The sequence below is a fragment of the Arachis hypogaea genome, chromosome 12 (genome assembly GCF_003086295.3).
Source record: "Arachis hypogaea cultivar Tifrunner chromosome 12, arahy.Tifrunner.gnm2.J5K5, whole genome shotgun sequence".
NCBI lineage: Eukaryota > Viridiplantae > Streptophyta > Magnoliopsida > Fabales > Fabaceae > Arachis > Arachis hypogaea.
The window spans coordinates 28,881,032-28,894,430 of NC_092047.1; the positions used below are offsets into that span (position 1 = coordinate 28,881,032).

At 27.1% G+C, this 13,399-nt stretch overlaps 1 protein-coding gene across 1 annotated transcript; it reads right to left on the bottom strand.

Moving 5' to 3' along the window:
* Positions 1-2,613: 2,613 nt before the first annotated feature.
* Positions 2,614-10,432, bottom strand: LOC112727244 (short-chain dehydrogenase TIC 32 B, chloroplastic). Its single transcript, XM_025776921.3, has 8 exons — positions 9,976-10,432; positions 5,802-6,033; positions 5,600-5,679; positions 5,341-5,494; positions 5,167-5,245; positions 3,798-3,882; positions 3,059-3,105; positions 2,614-2,964 (listed from the first exon to the last, which is right to left on the bottom strand). The coding sequence occupies exons 1-8, from the start codon at positions 10,094-10,096 to the stop codon at positions 2,791-2,793; spliced, it is 972 nt and encodes a 323-aa protein (XP_025632706.1). The 5' UTR covers positions 10,097-10,432; the 3' UTR covers positions 2,614-2,790.
* Between the last annotated feature and the right edge of the window lie 2,967 nt (positions 10,433-13,399).

The window sequence follows — 13,399 nt, forward strand, 5'->3', positions numbered from 1 at the left end:
TCGAGGAGAGGAGGGGGCGGCGAAACACGGTGCATGAGGTAAGGGTGACGACAAAGACGAGTAGAAGGACGGACACAAAGAGTGGTCGAACGGTGCGTTTCATGGGAAGGCGTTCTTCATGGTCACTAAATTTGGGAATGGAGGGTCGACGGCGGCAAAAGTTTTAGGGTAGGGTGGTTTTGTTTCTCCATGTTTGTCTTCGGAAATTCTAGAAGGCATAGGTGAAGGAGGAAAAGATAGACAATGGAGTGTGATTTTTTGGAGATAAATGTTGTGACCTGCATAGGGTAGTGTTTGGTTTGAATCTAGGTGGGGGTTGTCAAAAAGTGATTTTTGTCATTGTTGATATTCAGGGCTTAGGGATAATAGAATAAAATCCTAAAAGAACAAATTAAAGGTTAAGTTGTGAAATGGCATAGAAAAGGATGAAAAATGTGTTGGAGTTGCAGAAGTTGAATAATTTTTTTTTTTTTTTAGAAGTGAGAGTAAAGGAATAGATATGGTGGGATGGTAAATTTTGGTGGTGGTTTTGGAAGGAAGATGAGAAAGGAAGAAGAAAGGATTGGGGTATTTATGGAATTATGAATAAAAATTTAATAATTGGTCATTTTTGTCGAACGAAATTTATCTTACATGGGTATAACTTTAGTTTCAATTTTTCATGGTTAGTTTTGTCAGCGTTTAAATCTTTTATGGTCAAAATGATTATTTACTCTTTTTTGCAGTGTATAACTATTCAAATTAAACTAACATAACTAACTTGAGTAAGTCTAATGGTTAGTTCATTTATCTACTTAAATAAATATTACATGTTTGAATTTTATTTTATGTATACAATAACTCATTGTCTAGCAACAAATTCTTAAATAAAACTTTATATCTACCATAAATTAGTTATTAATCTATTAGATTGAAAAATACCGTAAACAACCAAAAAAACTATTCAAATTAAAGATTAAAATGTACAAAAAGTAATATTTTACTGAATTTACAGAAATTTGCACCGCTAACATAAAATACATACATAATCATAACGAAATTCCAGTTGATTTAAATGGTCATCGTCAATACATCTCTATGTTTTTGAGTTTTGCCTAATATATATTCCTCACCATTTTTTTCTTATCATGATTATCTTTTAATATAGAATAAGTATAGCGAATTAATTTTTAATCAGTTAATATTAGTATATTTTTTCACAATTATACTAGTATATTTTTTTACAATTATATTATGTGTATATAAAAAATTAATCACTAAATCAACTATTTGTATAGAATATAGGTTAACATATAAAATATATATTCAAAATAAACTAAATAACATATATATTTATATATAAATACATTATGATAGTTTATTTGAGTGTATACATAAAATTATTTTTTAAATTTTATTTTTGTATGTGAGGATTTAGGTTTTAGAATTATGATTTAAGATTTAAAATTTAAAACACTTTATCGATATTTAAAAAATATATACAGAAAAATCTAGTATATTTTAGTGTCACATCATATAGAACAAAATATATACGATCACTACCATATATAGAAAATGGGGAAAAAGAGCAGATGGTCCAAATCCTCATTTAACTGCTCTTATCGATCAACCAGCAATATAAATTCAACTACTTCCTATATATTCTTAGAACCCATTATCATGATATTGTGCATTCCCCACAACAATAATAATAATAATAATGTCCCTTTGGGAGCTCTGTAATCTAATCCGTTTGCAGCAGCTGACAAGAATAATAAGCACATGGGCACCACTACTAATCTATTCAGCCACATGGGTCACCCTACTAACCTTAACTGTGGCTGTGGCTTCTTTGTCTCCTGAAGTGGCTTTTGTCTCTGCCATATCTCCTTCTTCTTCATTCTCCCAAAAGTGCACCAATAATAATAACATCAAACCTATTATTCATAATAATAATGTTGAAGGGTCCACTAACATTAGAGTCCCTTTGGATTTTCCAGGAGACACGCTTTGTTTCCCAGTAGAGCTTTTCTTCAAGTCTAGAATTGATCTCATTGTTCCACCAATCTTTGCGGCGGTTGTTGTTGCTGCTTCTGCTTTCGTCGTTCTTGCTTTCGGCTTGTGGGAGCATGATCAACATTAATGTTTTTCGATAATAATTCAGCAGGTAAGTCAGTAAAAAAAATTAAAATAATAAAACACTAAAAATGTCAAAATAAACTAATACTTTTTATCAATATTAACTAACACTTTATCTTTAGAGGAGTGTTAGGAGCAGTAAGTTTTGTGATTTGTAGCAATTGATTAGTCATTATTAATGTTTTTAATGGTGTGAGATTTTATTCAATAGTATAGAATTACTCACTTTTTTTATTAATTAAGTGCTGACCAAATTTTAATAAAAATGGTGACCCCTAAACTTTCTCTTATTTTTATACAATTAGACTTTCTCTTATTTTTCTTTTACTTTTGAATTATGAAAAATTATATTACCCGTATTTAGTATCATTTTAAAAAAATGTTTTTAATTTTTCAAAAAGTTAATTGAGAACTTTTAAAAAAATAGAAAAATATGATTTTTTTTCTTTCTCATAAGAACTCTAAATTGTGGGTACAAAGATAAAAATAGTAATGTACGAGAAACATGGGATTAATTATGACAATTAAGCTTATATAACTTCAGTACTAGTGGGTATCTCTAGTGCAAATAGGCATAATAATTAATCATAATTTTGACACAACAATGTTCTGTCCCATGTAGGGCAAATGAAGAGACCTAATTATATATAGTATTTATTTATTTATTATAGATCAAGGTTTGGAAATTGAGTTGATCAACTTGTTGCTGAAGTCCCAGAGTTTTCTTCCTAAGAGTTCGTTTGAGGCAAATGCACTTGGTTGGAACTCATTGCAATCCAGAAAGTACTTCCCACTCACACCTTTCACGCTTGGATGCAGAGCAACGTAGCATGTTGTGGCTGCTCCCTGCACACAACACCAAAATTATTAATTAATTTAGAAAACAAAAAATTATTGTTATCTCTATATTATTTTGGGCAAGTAGTGCACTGGAATTTACCTGTGGAACGCTTTTCCATATGAAAAATGTGAACATCTTCAGAAAATCTGCAACAAAGTTATACTGTTGTCATAGAGAAATAAATTAAGTAAACTACTAATTATTTTTTGGGCGAGAATTAGCAGCTTCTTTTTTAAGATGTGTATTGAAATAATTATGTACTTTAATCAAACTGTTTTTTTCTCTATTTTTGGCTTAATGTAAGCAAAATATATTTCTCTTTTTATCTATATATTTTGTGTTTTAATTATGAATACTGTTATAATGTTATTTCTCTCAAAAATTTAAACTAATAGATGGAGATATACAATAATACAAATGATTATATCTCTAACATATTTTATCAATTTTTAGATTTTTTTTATGTTTTTTTTTTTTTTTTTTTGAGAATAATAATGATCAAATTCTAGAGTTTTCAATCATAGAAACTCTGTTATCATATCCTAATATCAATTCTCCTATAAACTTAAACTAATAAAAAGACATATAAATAATTATATTTTTAACAAATATTAATCAAACACAACAATAAGACATGAGTTCAACGTTGACTCATACCTAACATATCTATTAATCAATGAAATTCGATCTAATTGAAATAAGATTTATGCATCTAATTTAATAGTAAATATAACATGAGTCGATACAATATTTTACACCTAGCTAGAAATACCATCTTAGACAATGAAATTCTACGCAATATGTATATGTTCATGGACAAGGGAAATTAATGACGTACTCATGAGTAGAGTAGAATGTCTCATAAGAGGAGTCATTATCACTCCGGGGTGCACTGAATTGGCTGTGATGTTCACACCTTCTTCCTGTAAACCAAAGCCACTTTGTCACAAGTGCTTAGTGAGTGAAAAAAAAATGGGAAGTCATGTGGTCAATGTTGCTGGATCATATGTATGTATCTTTAATGTGATCCATGAGAAGGAAACAACTACCACAGGACGCAACAGGTAATAATAACTCAATGGATTATATGCTCAGAACCAGCAGCCAAAAACAGAACGTGAAAATGGAAAAGAAGGACAAAGTTTATCTGAACTAGACTTTACAAAAATTACCTATTTAGTAAAATCTTTTTAGAATGTCATTCAATTAATTAAATTCATTCCTTTAATTGTATATATATATATATATATACAGAGTGCATTGAGATAAAACTCACAATTTTTACCTAAAGTTATGACAATTATTTTTTATTAGATGATTAATTAAGTATTTTTTTAATAAAAAATGTTATGTTTATACCAAAACCAACCACCATGTATTTGTGTATTTTTTTTTTGTTTATGGTATCTTTTATCCCGACAGACTAAGGACTAATTCGTTACGAATTTGAGCTCCATTTAAGGTACTTTTTACTATTCATATGTTATAATTTGAATATATCATACCAAGTTGTTATATATGGATGATGACATTCTATTGATACAGAGCTAATCGTTCTTTGGAGAATTCTAAATTAGTTAGTTTAAATAGTCTTAGATTGTAGAATAAGAGAATATCCTGAACCAACACCGAAATATTGACAGCAATTTTCAAATATTACAGAACTGAACAAAATACAATGAGATAGAATGTAACAGAGACAAACAAAAGATAGGAGAAACAGATTACTTACTTTTAACGGTCAAAGCAAACTCAACCCTTTCATTTCGAATTCTTGAATTCGGAATGAACCAAACTGATCCAACTAGGATTCGAACCTATGATCTAACAGCCGACCGCTGAGCTAGAGAGGAACAACGAAAAATTCAATCTCATAGAGTTCAATTTCTATTTTCAACCCATAACCAATATGAACTCGAAGTTTTGTTTAAGGAGTCTATCGCTGGTTAATAAATTGTTGTATATATAAGGTAATATTTAAACGGACGAGTATGTGTTTACATATAAATTCATGTATTATTTAACTTATTTTAAATATATATTTTATATTTCAGTATGTATACTAACATGATTGGACTTTTATTATCACTAGGCCAGAGCTGCATCTGTGTTTGTAATGTCTCTAAGACATATAAAAGTAAAGAAATTAAAATACCAAAAAAAAAAGTAAAGAAATTAGAGAAGCATTTAGTAATAAATTAAATGACCTTCAAACGGCGAGAGAGTTCATTTGCGTGCAATATATTAGCTAGCTTGGACTGCCCGTAAGCCCTCTTGTCAGAATAACTGGAAATAAAAATCAAAGAAATATTTATAATAATGTTAAATAAATAAACAAAGCTATGCATATGCAGCAAAGCAGGAAAATAATGAAGTCATACCCAGCTTCATCGTTAAGGTTATCAAATCGAATCCCCTCTTCGTAAGTATAGGTATGAGCAATTGATGACAGATTTATAATCCTTCCTTCAATTCCACTTGCTTTTGCGCTTTGTTTCATTTTCTCAAGAAGAAGATTTGTTAAGAGGAAATGCCCTGTTAAGAGACTAGCAATTAGACTTGCAAATTTGTAACAAAATAATGTGCGAGTTTTTTATTACTATAATAAAAAAAAAACATTTATCGGCTATTAATTATTACCAAGATGGTTTGTTGCGAACTGCATCTCAATCCCATCCTCTGAACGTTGGTAGGGGCAGAACATGACTCCAGCATTGTTTCTGAAAACCATAGGCCTATTTACATTAGTCCTAATTATTGGTTCTCAATTCTTGCAATCTTTTTAAGGAACCCGAATCGAAGTGAGAAAAGTGAGAGTATAAGAAAGGGTTAAGGAAAAAACATTAAGATGTTGAGGGGAAGATCACGAGCGAGGAAATTTTCTGCAAAAGATCTAACAGATTTGACAGAGGTAAGGTCAAGTTTCATTATTTCCACTCTAGCAGACTCATTTTGTTGTAATATGAGTTGTTTTGCTTCCTTTGCGGACTCCATGTTCCTCGCTGCGATGATGACGTGGGCCTTTCGAAGTGCTAGCACTCGCGCCGTCTCCATTCCTATACCGCTCGCTCCTCCTGCATTCATTTTCTTTTACTATTACATTCAATGTCAAATCTAGTGTTAAATCCAATTTTAGTTACACTTTTTAACGATTATCGACATAATTTAATTTTGATGCAAATGTTTATAGTCTTTTTTTGGATGGCCATTTTTTTTTACACTCGAATCCGCAGTCTCTTAATTGAGTATTGAGAGATTATGCTATTTGAGTTATAACTCATTGGCTTTTGGATGGTCATTTGCACTAATAATATAAGGTTGAATTATTTTGATAGTCTAATAGTTTTATTAAATTTATAAGAAATTTTATATTTTTTTAATTGGATTTTTATTTTTTTTTAATTTTAGAATTAGATCATTTTTAATATAAAAATATTAAAGTTAACTACATATTTTTTCGTAAATTAAAGTTATTCGTAAATTAAAAACCTAATTAAATCGTTTATCACATATTTTTTGAAAAAAAATTATTTTGTTAATTTTGATTTTTTTAATATAAAAATAACTTAATTATAAAATTAAAAGTACTATAAGAATTTAATTAATAAAATAAAAATTTAATTTTAAATTTAATAAAATTATAAAAATTAATAAAATAATTAAATTTCAATATAAAATATGGTTATTGCTGAAGTGATGTTACATAAATGCATTTACAAAATTGTTTTTATACTAAAAGTTTATCAAAATTAAATTATTACTTTATATTCAATGTAACCACTATAATTATAGCCAAATGCAACTTATGGATTGGCATGCCTTGGTAGATAGTAACATTAATTACTCAACTATGCTTCAAGGGAATATTAATAATTGAGGGCTAAAAATTAAATCTTCTAAACAAGAAATCATAATTGGAGTACAATAAACATCATGGATATCTATGGTAGTATTTGGTGGAGAGACAGAGACGAAAAGACTGAGACTGAGAGACAGAAATTAAGAGACAGGGATTGAAATAAATCTCAGTATTGTGTTTGGTGCAAAATGGGAGACATAAATTGAAACAAGAATGAAACTCTAATTTAATTTGCACAAAAGGTAAAATTGGAATTAATTAATTGAAATGAAAGTATTTTAGGTATAAAATGTTATTAAAGTTTCAGTTTCCATCTCTAAAAATTTTAGTCTCCTGTGTCCCTACTTTTTGGAGGTACTGAAATACTGAAATTTTAGAGATAGAGACAGAAATTTTAGTACCAGTCTCTAAACTAACAAACACGATACTGAATCTCACTATCTCAATCTCTGTCTCAATATCTCAAAACAAATGCTAACTATGTGATTATTTACATATCTAGGTTTATGTTTGGAGGCCAAAGAAATTTTGTTACTTCATATAAAAGCTTTTACTTGTATATTATTTTATGCTGTCTGTCTACAAGATTTTTATAATGGCTTGATTGGCCTTTCTCATGTAAGTAGGTAAGACTAGGACCCTGCCCCACACTCAAGTCCAGGTTCTTGCATTATTGAAACTTGATGACTGCATGTTCAGACGACGGAAAAATGTTAATGCATGAATTAGTTGGTCATATGCAGTAAATAGAGTCTTTGTAGCAAAAGTTTGTTACTTTCTCTGCTTTATATATAATACTTTTTATAAGTTTTTAATATTATTTGTTCTATTTATAAATCTAGATGGTGTTAATTATCTTCTTTGTTTTAAAAAGATATCTCTTATAATTATGTAATTTTAAATACATAATTATCCGTATTATTATCTACAATTTTCTTTAATTTGTTTTAGCCTAGAGGTGTTTTATTTTGGGATAATTCTTATGAAAAAGAGTTGTGCATTGCCGGAAAAATAATAGAATTTAGTTTGAGTGGATAAAATCATTCTTTATCACGTTATATTATTTTGAATAAGTGTCTTTTTTAAAAATGATCATGTAAAACGTAAATATTTATAGATAGATGGACCAATAATATTAGATCAAACAGAATCTAATAGAATATTTAAAATTATTAATTATATATTAAAAATATTTAATATATATTTTATATTGATAATTAATTTTAATATATATCTAATATAATTATATTATATTATGTTAGGGCGGTCAAACGGGCCAATCCAATCTATTTAGGCCCTGTTCATTTAAATCTGTGAGTTAAATAGATTAGTCCGTTTAAATCCATGTTTTATTCGTAATCTATTATTTTTCAGTTCATACTGTTTATAGTCAACCTGATGGGTTAAACAAACTGATCTGTTTATTTTATTTTATTTTATTTTGTAAAAAATATTTTCATAAAAATATCATTTTTAAGTTAAAAATTCTAAACAAACAATTTTTTTAGTTGATAAATCAAATTTTTATGTTGAATTAAAAAAAAATATTGGCTAAAAATGTAAATTTTTAAGAATAATATAAAAAAAATAAACAAACAACTTATTTAATCTACGAACTAATCTATTTTATCATCATTTTTTTTGAATTAATCGACTTAATTCAAAATTTAAACGAACTTAATTTTAAAAATAAAATCTATCATTTAAATAAGTAAATAAACTGATGCAATAAACTTAATCTATTTTGACAACCCTAAAATAATAAGTTATTCAATTTTAAAAATTAACAGAGAGAAAAGGGGTGACTGACACTTATAAACCATTAGATCTAGTCATTCCATTCATTATATTGGAGGTGTTGCACAGGCATGCATTTAGTGAGGTGTGGTATAGCCGTATAGGTTTAACGTCTATCTTTTTGTTTGGCTTTGATAGGTGTTTTATGTTTGAAGCCCATCTTGATTGTCGAAATTTGTGTTCATTTATTTTATTTAAAACAATAAATATTTTTAAAATTTTGTAAAAAATAATAAAATTTTATTTTTGTTTCTATTTTTTATAAAATAAAAAACAGAAAATAAAATTTGAAATGGAAAATTAAAATGTAAATAAAATAGACCCTTAGTTTAAAAATCTGTTTTTTTTAATCATGTTTTTATGTTTTATTGTTTTTTCTGTATTTAAATTTTTATAATATGGTAAAAAATATTTTTTACTGTTATTTTCTAAACAAATTAAAAATAGAAAATAGGATAAAAAGGAGTTGATAGTTTCTGAAAATAATATTAAAAACAAGAGCAGTATCAAAAAATGAAAATACAAATGTTTCCAAAATCCAATTATATTTTATTAGTTTGTATTTTAGCAAGAAAAACTTATTGTTAGATATATACCATTGCCTGAATTTGTGGACCATTAGTGTTCCCCCTTACTTAAACAAATCCAAAGCCGTAGACGTCAAATGATGAGAACAAACAACGATGTTCAGAGAATGTGGAAATTTCTCCTAAAGCAAGGTACTAAAGAAAACTAGAAAAGTGTGACCACCATGTTCCCTTTCTTGTGCCTTATGATCAATCACCAAGTCCCATAAACAAAAATAGTTTTATCAACTCTTTCTCTCAAGAATGCATACTCATCTAGGAACTTTCATATGAAAAATTCCTCCACTAAATTTTAACAATACCGAATAATATTATCACAACAGACATATACATATATGACCATTAAAAAAAAGTATAGAGAGTCAATGGCGTATCTGTACAATGTGTACAATGATAGTTTAAAAATGTTTGATTCAGTAGGATAGCAGATGTTTATTATCCGTGGTATCCGATTATTCTGGATAATATGTGTGTATTGTGTTTGAGAAATTAGTAGTATTTTATCTTGAATGTTCATTTTTTTTTAGATATACAAAAAATGATGATGAGAAAAATAAATAAAAAGCAATTAAAAAATAATATCATGAAAGAATCATACATATATAATATATGCAGGATTTTGACATGAACCAAAGGAGAAAAGAGGAACATGAACATCAAAGAACAAACACTATATTTGCACCTTATCGTATCAAAAATAGTCCTAAAAAACGCAGTGACAATAAAATAAATAAATTTCTAAAACTGTAAAAAAAAAAATAAAAAATACTGACCTGTAATAATACAAGTAAGATTACTAGCATCAATTCCTTCGGTAACTTGTTCTGCAGTTGATGCAGATCCAAAACCACTTGGTCCAGGCCTCCCTGTAACCAATGAGAAAATACCAACCATATTGTAGATATATATCTCTAATCTCTATCACTCGCTCTATATATTTCAATAGCTAGCGCACAAAAAAAAGATCTTTTGAATAACGAGTCACGTAAGCACGTAATAATAGTTTACAAAGTTGTAACCTCAAAAAAAGTTTCCTTTCTTAGATATCATAAAGAGTATGCAAGATTTTATATGTACATGTTTGGGTTAGGAAAGAGTACATAAAATAAATGTGGGGGTGGATGATGGGAAGGGAGAAGGTATAACATGAGGGAAGGAAAGCATGAATATAAATATTTGGGGTTTGGGAGGTTGCAGGTTGTAAATTCCCTTTATTTTTTATAATTTTTTTCATAAAATAGAAAAAGATTTGGTGTATTAAATGCTTGCCGGTGAAGAGCTGTTGACACTTATTATCCTCAACGACCATTACTATTCAACTATTTTTTTTTTTAAATATTTTCAATTCACTTTAATTACCATGCAATGTAAGGAAGTATTTACTATTTAGACATATACGAGTCATTTAATTTGTATTTATCAACTCTTCTGGTAAATTGAATTAGTACATATACATATCTATATAAATTTTGTAACGTTTATGTTAAATTTGGTCTTTTAGTATACGTGTACGTATGAATCATTTTAATTTCTGTATGTAATCATTTAACTAACATTTCTTTTATGTTCATTTAACTAACATTTGTTATATGTGTACTAAGATTATTTTGATTTTTATCAAATTTTACAGGAAACAGAATACTTCGCACATGTATTTTTGGAGACTAAAATAAGTATTCCTCTAATACTACATAATAACCAATAAAATTTATCATTTTTAACTAATACATACTTAACCAATTTTAAATATTAAAGATTGACTTTTAAACTCTAATAAATCTTAATAGTATAAAAATAAAACATTAACCTGCTAAAATGTTAACTAAAATTAATAAAATATATTGATCCCTAACATACATTTTCTCTATAATAATTAAATGAAATATTTTTTATTTTTGAATAAATTTAAAGTTAAAAAATTTCTATAGCTATATGGATAACTTACATTTACTAATAATGAAAATAGTATTCAGATAATCTACCTAAAGAAAAAGCAATATCAGATCAAAATTAGTAGATTCTTTAATTTTATGAAAATAGTAATTTTAGATAGGTTAAATTAAACAATTAGTCTTTATATTTTTAGTGAAATTATAAATTAGTCCTTATCCTTTAAAAGTTTGTAATTGAGTTCCTAAAGAGAATTAAAATTTGTAATTTAATCTCTGCCATTCAAAAAGTGTTTGATTTAACAGAATATTCTCAACATATTTTCTATTTTAAACATGTGAACTGCATATGTTTGACAATAGGAACCAATTTGTAATTTTAATAAAAGTATGGGAACCAACCGTGTAATTTAACCATTTGAAAATGACCAAAAACTCTCTAGGCTATTTGAATCTCCTTCCCAGCTCTCTCACTCTCAGTTTCCAAAATGACACCCCAACTTCAGTGCTCTCTGTCTCTCACCTTGGCTCATCATCGCCGTACCTCTCTCCTCCGTTTTCAAATTGTTAAATTACACGGTTAGTCCCTATACTTTCACTAAAATTGTAAATTGGTCCCTATTGTCAAACATGTGCAGTTCACGTATTTAAAATAGAGAATATTTTAAGAATATTCTGTTAAATCAAACACTTTTTGAACGATAGGGACTAAATTATAAATTTTAATTTTCTTTAAGTACCCAATTATAAACTTTTAAAATATAGAGACTAATTTGTAATTTCACTAAAAGTATAAAGACTAACGGTGCAATTTAACCTCCTAAATAACTAAATTTTTTATGTAACTAAGTTAAAATATGTAATGATATATACACGTTTTTTTTTTCTTTGTTTGTTTTCTTTCTTTTTATCTTTACCTTTTTTCTTCTTTTTTTTTTTTTCAGTTGATATCTCCTCTTTTTTTTCTTTTTTTATTATCAATAATATCGGACCAAAATATGTAGATTCTTAATTTTATAAAAACAGTAATTTTAAATAACAAAATTTTTTACGTAACCAAATCCAATTAAGTGAATACATACGTGTTTCTTTTATTATTTTCTTTTTTTTTTTTCTCCTTCGTTCTTTTATCTTTTTTCATTTAATTTTTCTGTTTTTTTTTTCTCCTCTTCCTCTTTCGTCATCATTATTGAATATATTTTCTTCTACTATTTTTTTTTGTTTTTATTTATCTTCTTTGTTTATTTATTTGTTTGTATATTTCTCATCAAGATTTTATAAAAGAAAAAAAAATAAAACATAAAAAATGATGATGATGATGGCGACGATGACGACGATAATAACACCAAATTTTTTTTATATAAAACCTGATAATAATACCAAATTTTTTTATATAAAATATAGAAATAAAATAAAATAATATTAAAATTTGTTATATAAAACATAAAAATTTTAGCAGATAAACTCAAAATTTAAATTGATTTTCACGTCATATTACAAGACAGTTTGTTGTTTAGGATTTAGAAGTATACAATTTAACTTTAAAACAAATTTGTTAGTTAAAATCTTCTATTTTTAAAGTAAAATATAAGAAGATACAAAAAAAAATTTGATCAATAACAAAACATGAAAAAAAAAAGAAGATAAAATATAAAAAAAGAGAAGTAGAAGAAGGAAAAAGTATGTTAGGAGAAATTTTGGTGTCACGGTTGAAAAATTATGGCGCTATTTTAAAAAATTTCGGTGCTATTTTTGGTTATAATAAATTTCAATTAGTTAAGGAATTTTCTGTATCATCGTTAAAAAATTTCGGTATCAAAATTTAAAATTTTTCTGTGTCAAGTTTAAAAAATTTTGATGCTATTTTTTGATAAATTTTACACAATTCAAAAACAAGAAAAAGAGAAATTTTTTTTCACATTTTCTCTCTTCCTAGCCTTTTCTTCATTATTTTTATCATCTTCTTCTTTTTTTTTTATCTTTCTATTCTTATTTCATATTCTCATATTTTTTTCCACCATTTTAAGAAGAATAAAAAAAAAATGTTGAAATAGCACCAGAAGAAAGAGGAGGAGAAGAAACAAAAAAGGCAGTAACAACAACAATTGCAACAGAAAAAAGACGAGGAGAAGAAAACACACGCGTAAGAAGAAGGAAGGCAAAGAAAAAGAAGTGCGTAATTCATGCGCATCTTGTGTATGTAGTTTTTGTTGGGTTTGGACCAATTTTATTAAAATTGGTTGACAAAAATGCTTGAATGTGTAGTGAAACTCTTATAAAAAATATTTCTTCCTTTTTTTCTTTTCAG